General features: G+C 37.5%; 1 protein-coding gene across 1 annotated transcript in view; it reads right to left on the bottom strand.

Annotated features, from left to right (window-relative positions):
- The window catches only part of C6H5orf63 (chromosome 6 C5orf63 homolog), a 35,594-nt gene extending 15,981 nt beyond the window's left edge, over positions 1 to 19,613 (bottom strand). The window contains exons 1-2 of the mRNA XM_072416014.1: positions 19,577 to 19,613; positions 6,856 to 6,963 (exon numbers count right to left, since the gene is read on the bottom strand). Of these exons, the coding sequence (XP_072272115.1) occupies positions 6,856 to 6,960 (105 nt within the window). The 5' untranslated portion in view covers positions 6,961 to 6,963; positions 19,577 to 19,613. The remainder of the gene's footprint in view (positions 1 to 6,855; positions 6,964 to 19,576) is intronic.
- Positions 19,614 to 20,030: the final 417 nt, after the last annotated feature.

Genomic DNA, 20,030 nt, shown 5'->3' with positions numbered 1-20,030 from the left:
TTGTGAAAAACATAAATTAGATCGAGAATGGAAAAAGAACATTTCTTCATTTTTTGTGACTTGAAATAGGGTTTTCTGAATTTCAGCCAGCTGTTCTCTTTCACATCCATACACCTAAACATATATGGAAAAAACATTTTCTTTACTACTGCTTTTCATTTTTATTAAAAAAACAAATAAACAAAAAACAATCTGACACAGATTTCAGTTTTACAGTAAAGTGAAAATTCCTTGAAGGTAAGCAAGCAGATTTCCTTTAAGAAAAGTCTGAACTGTTACCTGCTATTACAGAGATATAGAAGGCCTGCTATTAAGACTAAATAGTTTGATGTTTTGATGCTACTGGTGACACATCTGTGCCAGCAAATCGTAACATTCCCAGTAACAGTGAGGTGCTCATTTAATGCTGACCGGGACAGGTAGTGAGAAGTGTGAAGATTACTTGCATGGCCTTTTTGTAAATGTCCTGAAATATATTGTTTTTTGTACCTGTTTAAGCCCTCCCTTAGCATTCAGAATATTTTGGGTGTTGACAAATGAGCAACAGTTTCCCCTTTTGTGGCACTGTTAGAGCTTTGAAAAAAAACTCTAATTAAATGTTTCCTAAAGTATAGATTGCGACCTGGTTTACCATGAGTCCACCCACACTGCTACCTGCTCTCATTGATGCCCACAATATTTGTATGCCAATGTTCAAGAGGTGTTACAATGTACAGCCACAAACATTAGGTAGTGAAGCTTGAAAGAAGGAAACAGAGTGGACAAGCAGTGCAAGTGAAGTGAAAATAAGGTGTGGATGGAAAGGATTTTAGAGGTGTAAAAAGGATGCAAACATTGGAAGGAAGTGAAAAAGTTATAAATGGTCTGGGGGAATAGGGGTGCGGTGTTTTATAAGGATGGGAGTAGCAAAGTGATTATAAGTGATATGCAATATGTAAAGGGGGTGGGATATGGAGTATGTAAAGGATGTGTGATGTATCCCTATAAAGACCCTGCATAAACAGAAAAAAACCCATAGATCCGACAAAACTAACTAGGCTCCTAATGTCCTGTTGTTGACTGACAGCAAGTGGGATTCTGTGGACTGAAATAGCAAGAAATGGTGTTAGCCCTGCACAACTTAATGTACATACACCTAGCAAAGTACCATGTGCATTCCTTTTTTAAGTATTTTATAAGTAACACAAAACTGGAATAGAATAACACACGATTAATAGTAAGGCAAACAAAGGGATATGTAAAAAATAGTTTCTGGGAAAAAATTAATATAGTACACAATTTTTTTAGCCAACTACTAAATGAAAGACAAATCAGTCCACCCAACAGAAATTCTTGCATTTATGGATAAAGATAAGCAGTTAAATCTACACATAGCAAAATGGGCCTGATCATGAAACTAAAGAACTTGTAAAAGTTTTTAAATCCATACACCAATCTGCCAAAAACAAAAGCACCTGCATAATATTGTGTAGGCCCCCTGTGTGCCAGCAAAATAGCTTTGACCCATCAAGGCATGAAAACCAAAAATGATAGCAGCAGATCCTTTCGGTCACTTCCTCTTTCTACAGTGCATTGCATTGCCATCTCTTTCCTAAACACAGCCAGCCATCCACATAATCTAAAATGTGATTTATCAGACCAGGTCACCTTCTTTTGTTGGTGCATGGTCTAGTTCTGATGCTCCAGTGGACCAGTATGGTGTATCTAGCAGTGGACAGGGTTCAGCATGGATGCTGTGCAGCAACTTTTAATGGACTTTGTGTTCTGATACCCTTCTCTCATGGCTAGCATTAATTTTTAGTAAAGTAGCTGCTTATTGGGATTAGACAGTTTAGACAACTAGTAGAAATATTCTACTTTCCCAACTTCCTCCCTTGGATCTTACAACATTGCTTCTACTCTCACAATATCATTTGGTTGCAATGTGATACCATATTTTTTTGAGCGCACTCATACATTATTGTGAAATTAAACCAAACAAATGATCTGTTGTTGAACCCTGTTTGTAAGCCAGGCTTGTATCTTGCAGTCAAAAGTGAAAGAACATTTTCAATTATGTGATCCTGCTTATTCTCCAATGAAATCCAGTAAAAAGGAAGCCCAACTGCTGATCCAAGAACCCTACCATATGGAGTTTTTTATAGAGGTGCATGGATGCCAAGAGTGCTGGCAGAGCTGTGTGAATGTCAGGATTGCCTGAACAAAACTTCAAAGTGTGATAGTAGGGAAGAACACATATACATATTTTATAGGTGTTTTTAACTTTTAGTTGTGTATTCTGTGTTAATCTGACACAATGGGTCTGATTTATTAAAGCTCTCCAAGGCTGGAAAAGATACACTTTCATTAGTGAACCTGTGTGGTACTGCAAAACCTGGAAAGGATCTGATCCTGGATTGAAAACATTTACTAACAAACAGCTTATGACTTTTAAGAAATCCATTCCAGGTTTGCTGGATCACACAGCTTCCCTGATGAAAGTGTATCCTTATAGAGAATAATAAATCAGGCCCCAAATGTACAGCAACTTTGGTAAGAATACAACAACAGGCATCATTCTAGATGGCAAGTCTCTGAGCAAGAAAAGAAAGTAGATCATGAATCTATAATGAGAGAAAGGGAGAGGAGAAAAGAGGAACTTTAAATTGGCAAAGGTAAGTAATAGAAAATATATGGTGGGATGGTAATGAAAAAAAGAAAAATTAAATGATAAATGAAAGGTATGAACAAAAGATGTGTGCACCTTTAAAGCAAGTAAACCCGTTCTCTAGTTTATTATTCTAAAACTCCAAAGTAAAGTCCAGTGTGCAAACAAGTATATACATGCTCAATCTTCACTTACTTCACTCTTAGCCAGAAAAGTATTTTTCATCCCCCTGGAACTTCATGGATAAACTTTGACAACTAACTGTCCTTTGATTGTCCAAATAGTGCCTCAGAGCATTTATATTACACAGAGGGTAGAAGGTTGTGGAGTGTAACCATTATCTCAGTAAAAAAGGTTTTTTGGTTATTAAAGCTACACAAACAGCAGGCACCTGATGGTGTCAACTCTTAGGCAGGACTTTTTTATTGAAAATGACAAAACAATGGGAGTAAAACATGCTGGGTAGGATATAATAATTTAACAAATTGCCTAAAGAGTTTTATTGCAGAAGAAGGTTTATTTACTGACCAATCAGTTTTTAAAAAAAGTAACATTAGCTATTTATAAGAAATAATAATGTATAAAAATGTTTTAAATCTTTTTAGGCATGTTTCTATGAATCTGTGATAATGTTTCTTGCATCGCAATTTGAGAAGTATTGTCAGAATGCTGTGGCCCCACTTTGAGCTGTCCTTTGGAAGGTCTATCAGATATGCAGTCCAATGGACAGATAAAAGAGCGGCCACAGCAAGGAGACAACAGTACTGATAGGCAATGGTTTTGTATTGTCAGATTGTTAAAGGAAGTATTGATCTCAGGGTAAGAAACATTGCAAATGATTAGAAGATCAGAAAAAAAAGAAAACCAATAAATACAGTGAGGCATGATGCCAAACATACTGGATAAAAGATTGAGATTTTGCACTACATAAAAAAACAAACTAGCATGGATGTGAATGAAAACCCAAACTTCACTGTTATTTAACGCTACAAGGACTTTCATTTATATAATATCATTAAGTGTGCCAGGATGCTCAACCATACAGCAAGTCTGTGAAGATTTCCAGGATCTTGAATTATCTGCATAGGCTTTTGTTATACACAACTTGCTCAGATATATTCTTCTCCAATAAAAAGAAGCAAAAAGGCACATAATTCAAACCCTACAAATCAGATCACAAGATCAGACTGGGCGCACATCCAGCAAAGCAGATATTAAATTATTCACCCAACTAATTTATTATATATAACTATGATCACGTGTGTTCATTAAAAAAAGTGGCTACAGAAAGCTAGAATTAAGAACTGTTGGGATATATTACTGTGTTTTAATCATTTGGAACTGGAAAAGAGAATTTGTAGTGGATAAATGATCTGTGAAAATGTTTTGTTTAAAGTGAATTTTTCTGTAAAAAGTGCAGAATTGGCAAACAACATTTATTTTTTTATAAAAACACTTCTGTTCTTGAGCTCTTTTATGTGATCTTAAGCCTAAGATAATATCATATGGTATATACTACCAGGGGTATTGGGGGTGTTTTATGTTACTGCAGTCTGTGGTTATGGATCAGACAAACCCTTGCAGTGAGATAAGAGAACCAACGCACAGCAAGGAAGCAGACCCTGTACACCTAACATTAAAACAATGTCATCCCAATATATATAGCCATTTACAATACACAGAAATAAAATTCTGAAAACATAATACACACCGATAAGACTATCAAGCCAATCTCTGTCACACAGATGTTTAACACATAAGGCCTAATAAAACTCCAAGGCTGGGGAGGATACACTTTCGTCAGTGAAGCTGTGTTATCCACCAAACCTGGAAAGGATTTCTTCATTTGATAGCAAATATTTTGAATTTTGGACCAGATTCATTCCAGGTTTGCTGGATCACCCAGCTTCACTGATGAAAGTGTATCCTCTCCAGCCTTGGAGAGCTTTAATAAATCAGGCCCATAGACTCTAATTTCTCTTTAAAGGGTATTTGCACTTTTGTTCCAAAAACAACAACCCACCCTGCCTAAATCCCCCTGACACATACCTAATACCCTACACAAGTTGTTTACGTACTGGAGTAGCAGTAGCAGTAGCAACTTTACATTCTCTGGCCAAAACCTTACTTACCTCTGGCTGTCCTGCCTTGTAAGTCCTTACAGACTTGAAAAGAACCAAAGGACTAAAGTTCCAATTTTAAAAAATTATGGCTCAGGCCAGAAATTATTGCAAAAGGCACATACATTGTTCCTTCTGCAATAATCACTCTTACCTGCCCGATTGCTCTGTCAAACTATCAAATACATTGAGAAGTGCATGCACAGCTCAGTGTTATTTGCCAGGATATCTGACAATTCTGGCTTCCCCTGCACTTGCTGAGACTGAATGAACTCCAGCAGCGAGAGAACTGTCATCCTGGCGCAGCTAATTGGGATAGCCAAGGATCGTATCTAGGTAGAAAAGAAGGAAGGTGGCACTGCCCTGCAACAGATCCGGGACAGGCGAGTGCATTGAGGTTTAGTTCCCCTTTAAACATCTCGAGTTTCAGTCAATATTAGTTTTCAAGCCCATGATGTAATTACTTTGCAGGTCTGACTGCCCTACTCAGGTAAGCAACTAGAGATAGAAAATATGTTGGTTTAGATAAGGAGGGCTTGGCAAAATTTGTAAGTATGTTTTAAATGTTTAAAAAAACTAATACTCGGCATACCCTGGGTAATAATCTACTAGATTGTAAGCTCTTCAGGGCAGGGTCCTCTCCTCCTGTATCACTGCCTGTATTAGTCGGTCATTTGCAAACCCTATTTAATGTACAGCGCTGCATAATATGTTGGCGCTATATAAATCCTGTTTAATAATAATAATTTGAAGTTTTTTGTATGATTGGCTTTTCATGTGGGTTACAAAAAGCTCTTGTCAGACAATATCTATTTAGCTATCAAAAAGTTAGGATGCAAGATCATTTGTAAAAATGAACATCTGTTTTTATTGTACTCTGAAATCTAGATGGCTGGCTTCTATAGTCCAACCCTACCAGATCCACCAATGTGGGAGAATAGTCTTTTATCAACTGAACTGTCCTCTCAAGACTCAGGTTAGCAATGTTTCTGCATGTGGACAGTTTAATAATGATTTAAAGAGCTCTACTATGCATCATTAAAAAGACTTCACAGGGTAATAGTGTCATGCTGTTTTTTAACTGCAAGCACAGCACTAACACATACAGGAAACCAAGTCTGCAGGTTGTGCTGTCTTTTGTATTATTTATAGACCACCCACTACGTGATATTTTATTACTCCATGAAAACAGTCACAAACACTGTACTGTGTTGTTTTCAATACAATAAGAGATTTTAATTTATAAGTCCTTACAGATGTTTAAAAAAAACAAATACAGTACAAGTATTTTTAATGTTTTCTCATAAAGCAGCAGGGGAACAAGGTATAGCATTCTGAAAAAGGGCGAGTGGAAGACAAGATTAATCCGTGAGCTATCAGCATTCTCAAATGCTAGCCAACAAGCAGCTCAAACTGCTAGACAACTAAGAGGACAGAGATAGCCCTAACTGGAAGAGAATAGAGGAAAAATGAGAGGTGTATCAGAAAAAAGGTGAGACTGGAAACGGAGACTGGTCAACCAGCAGATAGAAAGCAGTCTATCTCATCATCTGAAGAAGTAGCACTTTAGCAGCCAAAAAGAAAATATTTTTTGTGTAGCAGGGACAAGCTGTGTCAAAATTAATTAGAAAACCCTTAAAGCTGAACTAAAGTAAAAACAATAAGTCACTTACCTTTACTTCTGCAGATTCCTTGATCTTTCTGGAGCTGTCTTCCATACGGGCCCGCTTTGTCCTTATTTCTAAAGTCCTGGTGAAGCGCAGAGGCTTCTGGGATACATACGTCACAAATCCCAGGAGGCTCTACACTCACATTCAGTCTTTACTGCCATGGCAGTAAAGACAGAAGGGGAGGGACGTAAAAAAATAATAAAAAAAAGTAATTTAATGAACAGAAAAAAAAACAAAACATTTTTACTTTATATAGAAAGGTTACTTACTCTTCTATATAAAGTAAGAATTGTGATGATATGTCCACTATAAAACTAGGTGGTCAAGCTATAAAAATAAATAAAACAAAGGAAGTGGTGTATATATCAGATCTAAACAATACCAAATCCATGGGGTGCACATTCCATTTCATACATACCTTAGTAAACAGTGTGAGAATAGGTTTTTCTTTCTGGGCCACATAGCATCTTTTTACTTCCTTTAGCGGAAACCGTATCTGGCACAAACGTCTCATATGGAACATCTTCTGTAAAAAATAGGACATGTGTGACCATTGCTCATGTCAGATACTATAAAATTCAGCAAAAAGTTGGAATTTGACACTAACAGTGCTGCTTGAGGGAAAACAGGGGTGTTATTGAATCGGTTGGAGCACATGATGAAGGTACTTCCCCGTTTATAAATGAACCATTTATGTTAAAGTAACACATTGTTCCAGGGTTTCATCACAAAATTATTTAAATAGGTTTGATAGTACTTAGAGATCTATAATTACATAGGAAAAAAAGCTAGTCAACTATTGGTAAAGCATATGTAAAAATAACATTGGGGAAGCGTTTGGCTACGTACACATCTAAATGTTGCTGGAAACAATCTTTCCTGATCAGTGACACTGGACTGAACTAGAGGTGTACACAAAGGGAGGACAGTCGGGATCCACCCCAATATGGCATCCGCTATATATAGAGGTCATTCAATGATCCACAAGGGAGGACTGATGAACATTGTTAGGAGAGCAATGTACACTAGATTTTCTAGGATCAGGACACTTAGACTTAAGGTTTTAGTACACATTGGGGACAATCACTCCTCTGCTGTGCAGCCACTAAGACTGAAAGTAAGGAGAAATCCATAATTTTACAGTTGTCACCAGAACAAGAGGTGAAAGTAAATCTTCCAGTTAAGATGACTGTTCCAAAAGAAAGTGTCTAATATGGGTATTTCCCTTCACTTTGCAATGTTTCCTCTATCCTCATATTTTTCTCCAGATCAGGAAGTAATAGGCCATAGCAAAAAATATTCTGACAGGGTTTTAACGTAATAAAAAAAAAAATGACTGGCTATACATACACTCTAAATATTCTGTCTCATTATTCCCAATATTTATCAATCATTATCTCCTCTTGTATGCAGTTGTCATTTTCCTTTCCCAAGCAGATTGCAATGGTCCGGCTTTATTTGCTTAGAAAGGATATATAAATTTCAAGCTTCTATTTTGTTGATGGAGGATGGGGCCACCATACCAACTGTCATTTCCTATCCACCATATCATAAATTTAGAATGAAATGCACAGAAAGCTTCTGAAATGTTCTGCATAAAATGACTGGAATATATTACGGTGACCGAGTAGAAAGCCCAATGGCAAATTTTTGAGTGAGAATGAAATCAAACAAGAAATAATAGACTGGAGCTTTCTGAAGCATCTGAAACCTAGCAGGAAACCTCTTAGCAGAAAGGAAAATTCTGACTGTTACAGCCTTTTCACAGGAACAAAAACAACACAGGATGCAACATTATTCCTTAGCTACACCGGACGTATTGTGAATAACGTTCTGCTTTTATATTTATACCTAGTCATTACATGGCTAGGTTTTTTTCTCACAATACTTTTATAAAGTCCCAAAAAAAAAAACATTCCAATTTCAATAAAGTGATTTCTATAGTATACAGAATTTGGACCCCTTGCTGTAGACCACTCTATGTAGGAAGTTTTTTTTTTTTTTTTACACTTATTGTGAGACTAATAGGAAAAAAAAGAGCTCATTGAAAATCAAAACCATGGTTTCCAGTACTGTGAGGAAGATCCAACTCTGATATTCAATATTTATGATAGTAAATTTATTAAAGAAATCATTCCTAAAATAAATGTAAGTTCCACCATCAAAAAATGCTTTTTTATGGCTGGTTTGCTGACTTGCTGAGTTTGAATACTAAAATATTAAAGCAGGAGGGTCAAAAGGACAGCCCGGCAATAAGCATTTGCTGATAGTAGTCTCCATGTTTTTCCCAGGAAAGGTTTCTGTTAAATGAAAACTGTGGTAAGAAACATAGGATAGCACTTCTAAACTTTACTTCTGGAATTTCAGCATTGTGACTTCCTGCTTCCAGGGAGGTCATTGGCAGTCCATTTACCTTCACTATATAAATTTTCCCTAGCATAATCCCTAAAATGAACCCTAAAGAATGTATGGCCATTTCATTTTTTTTGTGGTACTAGTTTGTAGTGCTCCTTGTCCCCTCCCAATACATTTACCCTTACTATTTGTCCTGGTTACCTCTATTACAGGTGAAGAATGATGGAAAATTGGGTGGAGCGAAAAAATTGGCAGAATATTTCAATACTATAAAATGTAGCATTATATACACTTTAACATTTAGCCTCTTACCTAATATTTAAACTTAGCCATGGAAATCAAACTTAAACCCTAAACCTTACCTAAATCATCAAACAACCATCACAAACTTAACCTTTAAATCAGTCCTGGCCCTAACTATATAGCGATGCTCAAACAAGAGGTTTTTGCAGATTTTAATTAACATTAAAATGACAAGGTCTGCTCAATTCTTTGTTTGACAGTTGACCCAGGCCAGCAGTATTGCCAGTTTTTTATACATTCAATTCAATGTCCAGGGTTGTTTACAGTCCCTGCTACCTTTAAATGTGAAAAGGAACAGAATAGAAATGCTTAAGAATGTTTGTGCAGCATTGTCTGTTCAGTTAATATGTGTTTCTGGGTATTTTAATATCTTAAAGCAAGCCTATATAAAAACTAGACCTTTTCATAGGCTAAGGAGCTTTCTTGACAAAATGTTGGGCAAAAAGTGTGTGTACCCCCTCTCCTATCTGAAAATCTGACTAGCTCCCTACCCTTTTAGCAAAAACAAGTGCCCCACAGCCCCCCGGGGTGGCAAGGGCCATTGTTGGAGGAGTGGGCTTCATTCCCACAACATAACCCCTGTGTTATAGGGACAGGAGGGTGGGGAGCTTAACTAGAATCTGGAAGCTTTTTATTAAAGGTGACCCAAACATCAGCCCCCTCACCCTAAACAACGAGTACTAGAAATGCCTGTACAAGAATTTGCAAACTCCCACAAATACTAAGTGTTTTTGTCTGACCCTGCTGCTGGGTGCTGAAGGCACCCATGGGATAAAACTCAGTTCTCCAAACTTTCCAGTGAAAAAGTTGTTTCTTACTGTGACCTATAAGCGGACCTCTACCCCTATTACCATTTCTATGGTCGCATAGCTTACCTCTTACCTGGGCCTGAATTGATGTGTAAATGTATATAGCTTTCTTTAATTGCCAGGGCTATTTGTGTTTTATGCATGCCTGGAGCTCCAAGTACAATCATTTAGATGGGGTCAGCCAACCTAATATCATATACACGTACCCATCTTTTCTCTAGCTCCTAAGTGCAAAGTTTCTTCTAAAACTCTGCTAGTATGAGTGGCTCACCCAGCATAGTCTTTGAGGCAAAGCCCAGATTATCTGTACTGACAGCATATGTCTAAATCGCCGCTCTGCCATGATCAACAAATATTATACAGTGCTTTATCCTCAGAAAACCACAAAGCCAAATATCAAGTGCACATCAAGCATTCTGTAACTATTTTCTCCGCAGCACATAGTTTGCTTCTGCTTTACAAAAGTACTCAACTAGTGACTGCACAAAGCATCCATCATAAACTCAATCTAAGATTTCTATTCATCATAAGCAATGTCAGGGAATATTTCTTGATTGAGGGTGAAAAATGCATTACAATGCCGCAGTTTGGATTGGCAGTAAGTGCATTACTAAAATGAAGACCTTTTAGTCTAGAAAATAAAAAACGATAATGACAGCGAGTAGAACACATAAACTGCATTTTACAAATTCTTTATAAAATCTACAATATAAAAGACAATCAGACATTCAGCCAGTAATATATAATCAGAATTGAAGGGTAACAATAATATAATTTGCGATTACAACCCAGGAAAATTCAAACAAACATAACTGTCATAAATAATAACTGTAGCAGTGAGTTCCTCATCATTTTAGAAGCAATTAACAACCATATGTTTATAAACTCACTGTTATCTTGCAACAAACCAGCTCCTGGGACCAATTCACACTATTGTGCTGCCTTAACATGGGGTGTGCCAACACATGCTGCATTAAACACATCTATTCTTTTGAGCGTTATGCCTACACACATAGCACTTTTGTGTGCGTTTCAGTTCCATTCCTTGTGAAAGGTGTGTGCAGATCACACCAGCAAGTGTTTCCGCAGTGCAACAGTGTAAATGGGCCCTTACTGTACTGTGATATATACCATTCCAAGGCTCAATTATAAACTGTACAGAACAGGAAGCTCATTAAACATAAAGTAAAATAAATAGGACACGTTATCTCTCCTTTTTGCACCTAGCTTTTTTTTTGTCCAACAGCCACTAACTAAATCACAATCTCTTTTAACCAATTGAATCCTGACTGTATACCTACTTACTGGCAACTACATTGAGCACCACTGTTACTACAATGTCAACACCCCTGATGAAGCCAAAAGGCGAAACGCATTGGGTAACGAGACGTTCATACTTTACTTACGCCTCTAACGTTCTATGGTTAAATGATTGAATAGTTGCTATCTGTCTAGATATCTGTCATCCTGATCCAATGCTAACTCCAAATGGACACAGGAAAATATTTATCTACAGTAAATGTAATGTTGATATGTAGTACCTTGATATGAAAAAATGTATTTGTTTGATACTTGAAAGCCAAACCCTGTTCTTGTTTCTGTCTTTGATGTATATATTTTTCTTATATCTAAAGGGGCAGCTAAACTACTATATATCTAGTGGTTAGTAGTGTGTGATTTGCAATACAAACTGTAGGATGGTTTATCTTAGCATTTACCAACATTACCTTTACCAAAAATAATACTGGGAATGTGATGCCCTTTAAAAAATAAAACTAGTATTGAGCCCAGTCCAGCCCCTTTCCATTCCCTAATAAATTTAACCTGTGTCCTGTAGTCTGGTTATCTGGCATTCCCCAAGGAACAGTTTGTCCTCAAGTAGATAAATGAAAGGGAACTGAAAAGGCTACTCTACAAGATAAGAGCTAGCAATGCCAAATAGGCCAGGCACCATGTCTATACAAAACATACCGTATTTTTCGGACCATAAGACGCACTGGACCATAAGACGCACCAGTTTTTTAGAGAAGGGAAATGAAGAAAAAAAAGATTCTGAAACAAATAGTGTCCTAAGGACGGGACAGCAGCTGGGAAGGATACATTTTGATACATTTGGACCATAAGACGCAGGGACTTTTTCCCCCCACTTCTGGGGGGAAAAAAGTGCGTCTTATGGTTCGAAAAATACGGTATATTTCTGCTATGCTAAAGAAAGCATTGGAACCATAAAGTTCCATCATTTGCCAGCCAACGCTAGTGTGGTTAGCAGCGTTTTCTTTACAACATTCCTGTGTATTACATATGTTGATGTGTTAAAAAAAAAGAACCAATTTAATAATCAGGACACATAGCCAGCTTAGAGCCTTCCCTCCATCCCTAATACACTGTCATACTGAGTATGATTACTATTGGTGTAGTCTCCTCTGTACAACAGGAAAAAAGAGTCAAGAAAACTGACCCCTAAAACAGTGCAGATAGCTTTTTTCCTGGAATGATGGTAAGAGTCAACTTATGTAAGTGGCAACTCATTCTAAGAAAAATTTGCAATCTGCTACAGATCTCCCATTCTGAAAATGCCAGCTGTCTGACAATATTCACACGGAACACACCAAGAACAAACATGCAGATTAAGCTTTTTGAATTCATTAGTTGAAAACGTTTACTTTGAAATTTCTGATGCTGGGAATTTAAGCATAACTGTCAGGCAGTGATCATTAACAATGAGGAGTAACAATGGTATTTTCGATCATTTTATGATGGGCTCCCTTCAAAGTCAATGTTTCTGGGTTCCATGGAACACTAGGATCCCTCCAGAAGTTGCAAGGGGTTTCATGGGCCTCCCAGGTCAGTTTAAATGGCACCACTACACTTATACTTGTGAGTGTAAAGGTGGCATGTTTCCTATTGGCCTCCATGCTAATGTACTGTGACCTGTGGATATAGTAATCATAGAAGGGGTTCCCTGAATATCTGAACATTTCAAGGGTGCCATGTTAAAAAGATCAAGAAAGGGTGCATTAGAACAATTCCCAACATTTCCTAGACTTTTAACTGCTACATAAGTCAAATTCTAGTATTTTTATCACATCTATCCCAATAAATATGGCAGTGTTTCTCAACACTCCAAGGGTTGCTAGGGGTTCATTGAGCAATGAGCAATTTGTGCCTCTCAGGTCAGTTTAATGGATACCAGTGATCATTTTGACTATCTGTAAGGATAAAATTCTTCCCACTGGCAAGCAAATCAAAAGCCATTCTTCCACTGACTACCACACTGCTGTACTGTAAGTTGTGGATATAGGAATTATAACAGGGGTTCCCTGAAGACCTGTAATTTTATTTCAAAGGTTCCCCCATGTTTAAAGGGTTGAGAAGATAGGGAAAGGCACCCAATCAAATGTAGAAAAAATAAATCTTTATGTACATCTGGGAAAAAAACGCTAACTTATTTCTAAAAAATGCTACGTGCAATTTGGTGTAATTCATTTTCTAAAATTTTAATCAGCCACTGAACACCAACTAAAACCATAAAGCTGATAGAGACGTGTGAACTAGCTGTTGTTGTTGATAATGAGAGAAGACGGATGATAAAATAATCACACATGCAGCCTATATATTCTAGGGCTGATAGTGTCTAAATGTGGGTGAGGGTGGTGTTTCCATATCTAGACATCATACCTCGGTCAGCATGTTTTAGGAAGCAGATAAACTCAATTGTAAAATGATTGCAGAGTCAGAATTGTGAGTTTCCCAGTGGACAGCAATATTGACCAGACCAAACAGCTGTACAATAAAAGTATTTTAAAGCCAGGCAGTCAGCATTATCAGCTTTTGAAAATATTATTTTTTTTTTAGAATTACTTTTTAAATCTTGTCTCACATAGCTCGTGGCTTCCCTAAGATGATCAAATGGCACAGATCCATGTGTAAGACATCAAGGTGTTCTGTTTTCACCTACTGCAGATGACAGGTACACTTGAAGAACACAAAACAAAACCATGTTTTAGCATTGATTTTGGTCCAATCGGAGCACAATATAATTCACCAGTATGAATGTTGAACACAACACATCCTATAGTTCTTTTAACCTTTTAAAGGTACTATAGTTAACTTGGCACCCTCTCATTAAATGACAAAGAAAGCAAAAGCCAGACATGCACAAAAGGTGCAGCATATGGTTAGGAACTTCAAGCGGTATTAAAATGAGCCCAAAGAGTGAGCTTTCAAAAGAATGGCCTTTTAATGTTCCTAAACCCGCTGCTTTGTTAGGGTAGAGCAGGGAAAAGGCAGAATGTTAAACTACATAAGCACGGTGCTTATTAAAGATAAAGGCACTGATTCATGTAGAGCTAAGGCAGGCAGATTGGCGTACGGAGTTGAGAGACAGAGTACATTCTGACCGTAACCTTGAAGTTTGGGGGTAATTAGTAATAAACTCAGCTTTACGGCACAATGCCAGCTAATTATATCTTTACCACATTCTGCTCCTCTACAGGATTTAACTGTACAGTGCACAATCCACAATCCAGTCTAATCCCAGCATTATTCAGTATAGAAAATCTATCAAGAGTGACTTTGTATCAATCTTTCTGGGTCTTTGGTAATCCAAGATCTTACTTAATCAATACACTGTATAAAAACTGAAATTTCTCAGGCGGGGAACAGTTCTCTGGGCGCCAACCCAAATTGTCAGATTCAAGACTGCGGAAAGACAAATTGCTGGTTGCTTTACGGAAAGTCAACATGGCTTGAAAACAATAATCATGAGAACTGTTGGACACTTTATGTTTGATTCACCGCAGCTATTTACAAGCTTCAAATCCAAGAAGTGCATAAAAGGAAAAACAAAAGATTAGAATAATTCTTTGAAACTTCTACATGTTCTGTCATTCTACCTGCTAATTAAAGCTCACTAGTTATATCTATCTATAGGATCAGTTCTTTTTAGGATGGATTTGGTTTTTTAAATCAGGTATTTCAATAAACAATAGTTCTTTTAGTTTCAACACAAAATGGCAAAGGTGTGGAATCCATGTTTTTGTACACTAAAGGATTTATAACTATTGAGATGTGACAGGGTTGTTGCTTATTTGCTCTTGAAGCCAGTACTAAAAAAGATAAGATAGACTGGTGGCCCTGTCTAGAGATATGTCGCCATACAGACAGTGATCAGATGACGACCCGCAGTTACCGGTAGTGGTACATTTTGGCCATTATATAATTGCATATTTCCTGATCAGACCAGCAATCACAGCATCTGGGAACTCATCCAATACTAACCCGTGACTCTAAGCTGTGGAAGGCAATGCTGGAACATGCAAAAAGTTATGTCACAATAAACCACATCCTATAGGAAGCCACAGCTTTTAACAAGCAACTAATGTAGCACCATGCTATGTGGAACTTGGTCTGTATCCCACAAAAAAATGTTCCTACCATTTTAAGGATGATTAGTAGGGTAATTATGCCCAAAACATAGTACTACCCACTTGTCCCACTTTTTAAAAATCCTCCTTCTCTATCACCGTGTATGAAACACTATAACACTGTGCTGCATGTGTCTGACCAAGGCTAATCAGGAAAATGCTGCTTTTTTTATTTGCCAAAAAACAATTGAATTAAAAAAAACTTTTCACAACTGGCTGCTCATAAAATAACAACAATAGGAATTTAAAACCTTTGCTCAAGTCAGTAATCCAAAGGTAGGTCATTGCATAGGCCCCGACTGAACGATTGCACACAGGTAATATTTAAATAAATGCAAGCTGCAGAGTGTTTGAATTATAGAACATTTGTACTTTCATGCTCAGGGCATGATGTTTTTTAACTAATCTAACTGATCTAATAGAAATGAACAATTACCAAACATAACATAGGGGTGTAAATGGTATTATTCCATAAAAAGAATATTCAGTTACTGAAAGCCTCATGGACTGGTATTTTACCCTCACCATTCCACATATAGATTTTTCTGCTAGGGTAAAGGATAAGCCACGCACTGAGGGTCCAATGGGTTTTAGATGTTTTATTTTATGCACTAAAATAAATTATTGTATATGTTACATACAAATATATTATGTTGGGGGGGTTAGGTAATTTACCTAAAATGCAAGTTTTATCCACGCATGTTAAACAAAACAAAAAAAATGCCCCAGTAATGAAGTGGTACAGGTCACTTTAAATAAGAACGCCTGTCCCTACTTGCTTAGCTACCAAAATATATTTAGCTACCAAAATGTATTTTCATACATTTACTGAGTGTGAACAGGGGAGACCATGTATGTAATTAAACCCTCCATTACAAATGATGACTATTATAACAAATACGTTTTATCATGCCAGCATTCTATTATACAGAAACTGTACAGAATGCATACAATGATCAGATAACACGGTTTCTTTCCAACAAGAATGTGCTTAATCACAGAGCCACGATGAGATAAATTCTTGTGTGAAACTTGTCAGCATTATCTGACCACTGTGTTCATGTTTTTTCTATACTGATAAACATTTTCATTGCAAAACTGCTGAACATGGACCTTCTGTAAATTACTGAGCACAGATCAATCCAATAATGGGTCAATTAAACGTTGAATTCATCATTAGTTCCTTCAGATAACTGTGTTTTCACTGATGATCATTGCACAGTCAGAAATTATGTTAAATGCTTCGATTTGTATTTTTTTTCTTTTTGAAATCTAGGTTCCACATATAGGTTAATACACCCACAAAAGGCAGGTAGTTTATTAAATTATAGATAGTACATGAAACAAAGGCTTCCATAGAAAATACTAAAAACGTTGTAGATACAATCATGATCTATTTGTGGATAAATGCAAAGAAATATTGGCTGTGAACATGTAGGTAATCCATCAACTGGAGGATATATAGTGATAAAGGCACTACGTTGCAACAGAAGACTTAAAGATCGTTGGAGTATTATTCCACTTCCTGGCATTCTGTCAAATGGGGTCCTGGAGAAGGTAAAGGTCCCAGGCAATTGCTCCATTTTGCCCAGAATTACGTGCAGAGGTAGACCCTTCTATTTCATAATTTAAAGGTTTTAAAAGACTCATAAACTTGCACTGACTATGCAACCAATCTCTGCACGTAATTCTAGGCAAAATAGAGCAATTGCCCTGGACCTTCACCTTTTCCAAGACCCCACTTGACAGCTGAATGTTTATTTTATACCTAAATATGTTTATGTACATTTCCAGGATTGGCCAAATCCATTAAAAATATGCACTTAAATTATTTACCCTAAACACAAAATTGCATGGGGGTAAATTAATGTCTTAGCACACAGAAAGGGGAAAAAATGTCAGAAGCTCCAGGAGAACCCAAAGACCAGGGACCCATTCTTTTGTTGGCAGACTTCTGTCAACATGGGTCTTGGGCAGTCGTGAATTAACCAGCTCCAGCGTATTCCACCCCAGATCTTCTACACCCTTCCAGGGGTAAGAAAGGGTACAGCGAGAAAGATTGCTGGTAAATCCCACAGTCTCCAGGATACCATGGGATTCTATACAGGGAGCTAGCATGATCAGATCCTGCCCTGCACATGTGCAAGATGAGGTGCGCATGACCAGTGGGAATTTTCACAACCAAGTGCCAATATTACGCATGCGCAGAATGTATTGTAGTCCTGTGATATAGGAATCCGCATCAACTTTCCTTTGCTATGGTGAGAACCCCGGAATGGGGGGTGGATTTATTACTAAGAGTGTTTCTTATTCTAGCTCAGGTGAGCAGGGGATTACAGGAGGTTATTAGCAAGATTTATTGAGCTATACACATTAGTTATATGTAAAAAATAAATACAAAACATAATGTTTCATTGATACATACCTGGGTATAATACCCTATTCATTTGTGACTCCTGGGTTAGAACTCATTGGACTCATGGATTTTACCTGCAGAACCTCCTGCTACTCTAATACAACCACCTAGCTGGTATTTCTTGGGTTACATGCTGATGTTTCTTTTAGCCCTGAGGCAATTTAAATGAAGGCCTGATCTGTTCAAAGCTCATTAAAGGTTAAACACCTCCGTTCATTATTTTATAGCGTGCTGGGTAAAATTTCGTTTAGAATCTTACCAAAGTTAACTGCTAAAAACTCAAAGGGAACCTATACAGAGAGAAATTTTAAGGCTGCTGAGTATTTCCTCCTTCAGAAAATACCGACTGTCTGGCTATCTCTGGCTTTATTAATTGGAATGTAACAAATGTCAATTTCTCCTCTCAGAGCAGCAATCTAATTGTATAGATAGCAGGAAAGATAAAGATTGAATTTCTTCTTCACAAGGATATCTTTTATGGTAACTTGAGATGAAAATGAGTAAATACCGGCCTGTGTCCCGACCATTCTGGACTTCAGTCCAAGGATGTAGCACGGTCCTTCACATGGCTGTACCCACTTCCTTCATGCTGATGGATCTCTTGCCTAAACCAAGTCATTGGTGAGTTGCCTAACTTCACATCCTGCTTGTTTCATTTCTTGGAGGCCAAGATGCAGCCAGGGCTGTCCAGTGGTACAACTTCCCTTTCCAATTCTTATTCCATCCAATCAAGAATGACTGGGAAAAAAACTTCCTCCAACACCTAGGGCTCTTTTTATAAAATAGAGAATCTGACATTCCATGTGTGACACTGTGGACCTGGAAAATTCCTATTTTCTTTATAAATAGAGCCTCTAGTGTTATACCTGTAAAGGGAACCTGTCACTCTACAACACCAACAACTGAATTTTTGTTAAAGTAATTTTTGGTATCTGATTGGCATCTTCTGCATAGCAATATCACAAGGTTGGTTGATATGATGATTTATTAAAGATTTATGGTGTGTTTACTCTGTAACCTTGCAAAATAAAAAATCACTTAGCTTAGTGAATATATTGAAATTGCTGCTTTTTTTTGTTTTTTAATTCCAAACATATGGCCAATTTGCATTTAAAAAGTAAAATTTCACTTAGGTTCACTATATTCTCCGTGTGTAGTAAACTCTTGTTAGTGATAATGTGATAGATGTTATGTGCTGGGTTGATCTGTTTCTTGTACAGCAAATCCGAAATACTTTATTTTGTTTTTCCTGATGGGCACTGTGACACATTGTGATGTATTGCCCTGCAAATATTTTTTGCTGCATGCACATGATTGCAGGGCATTGGTGTGAACCAAGATTATTACAATCAATAGATTTCAGTTCAGCATTACCTTGGTTATAGCAGCACAATGGCCATGGAGTGAAAGGTCCCCAAGATGAACCAAACCCAGTATCTATTCCAGAGCACCATTCAATCATTTGTAATGTAATCTGTGGCCCTTACTATGTACATATCATACACATGGATGACATATATCAATATTAATGACTACAGGTCAAAGGTCACATAATAGTTGCCCATAGTGACACACAGCCGCCTATAAGCAGATACACAATAATGGCGACAGCCCAGGAAATATATGAACATTATCTTATGGTTACCCACAATACAATAACACCCCTCACCTGACTTTTCTAGCTTACTGATCTGTCCTGCCTGACATTATTTACCAGGACTCTGTACATCTCTGTCACTGTAATTACCGATTTACTTCCCTAGCACATCTAGCTCCAATGTCACCCAGCACAGACACACACAGCCAGCACAACACACGTGTCACCCTCACCTGCAGACGGACCGCTACTTCCTGTCCCTGGAGCTGGGGCCACACCGCCCCCTGGTGGAGGGATGTCACACTGCAGGGATTGTGTACTGCATGTGTACAAAACAGAAACTCACTGACAGGAAAATAAAACTAGTCCTAGAAATGTGGGGCTTCTTCCAGTACATAAATTTAATTTCTTAGATTACTGTGGGCACAAAACTTATTCTACCTTAAAAAAACACGTTTATATTATTTATATATATTCACCCATTTGCACTATTCAGATAAAAAGCAAGTTTCCTTTTGCCTTGCATGCAGTACAATGTACATATTTCCAGGACTTTAAAGATGCCATGTATGAAATGGAATCCTGAGATAATGTAATTCATGCACATGGGTGGGAGTTACACGAGTGGCCATACACAGGACATAGGGAGCTGCATAGTGTGCCACTGCACCAGGGCCCTGTATGCTC

Source organism: Pyxicephalus adspersus, chromosome 6 (assembly GCF_032062135.1).
Source record: "Pyxicephalus adspersus chromosome 6, UCB_Pads_2.0, whole genome shotgun sequence".
Lineage (NCBI taxonomy): Eukaryota > Metazoa > Chordata > Amphibia > Anura > Pyxicephalidae > Pyxicephalus > Pyxicephalus adspersus.
The sequence above is the reverse complement of the archived record's forward strand: the minus strand, read 5'-3'. Positions and strand labels throughout refer to the sequence as shown.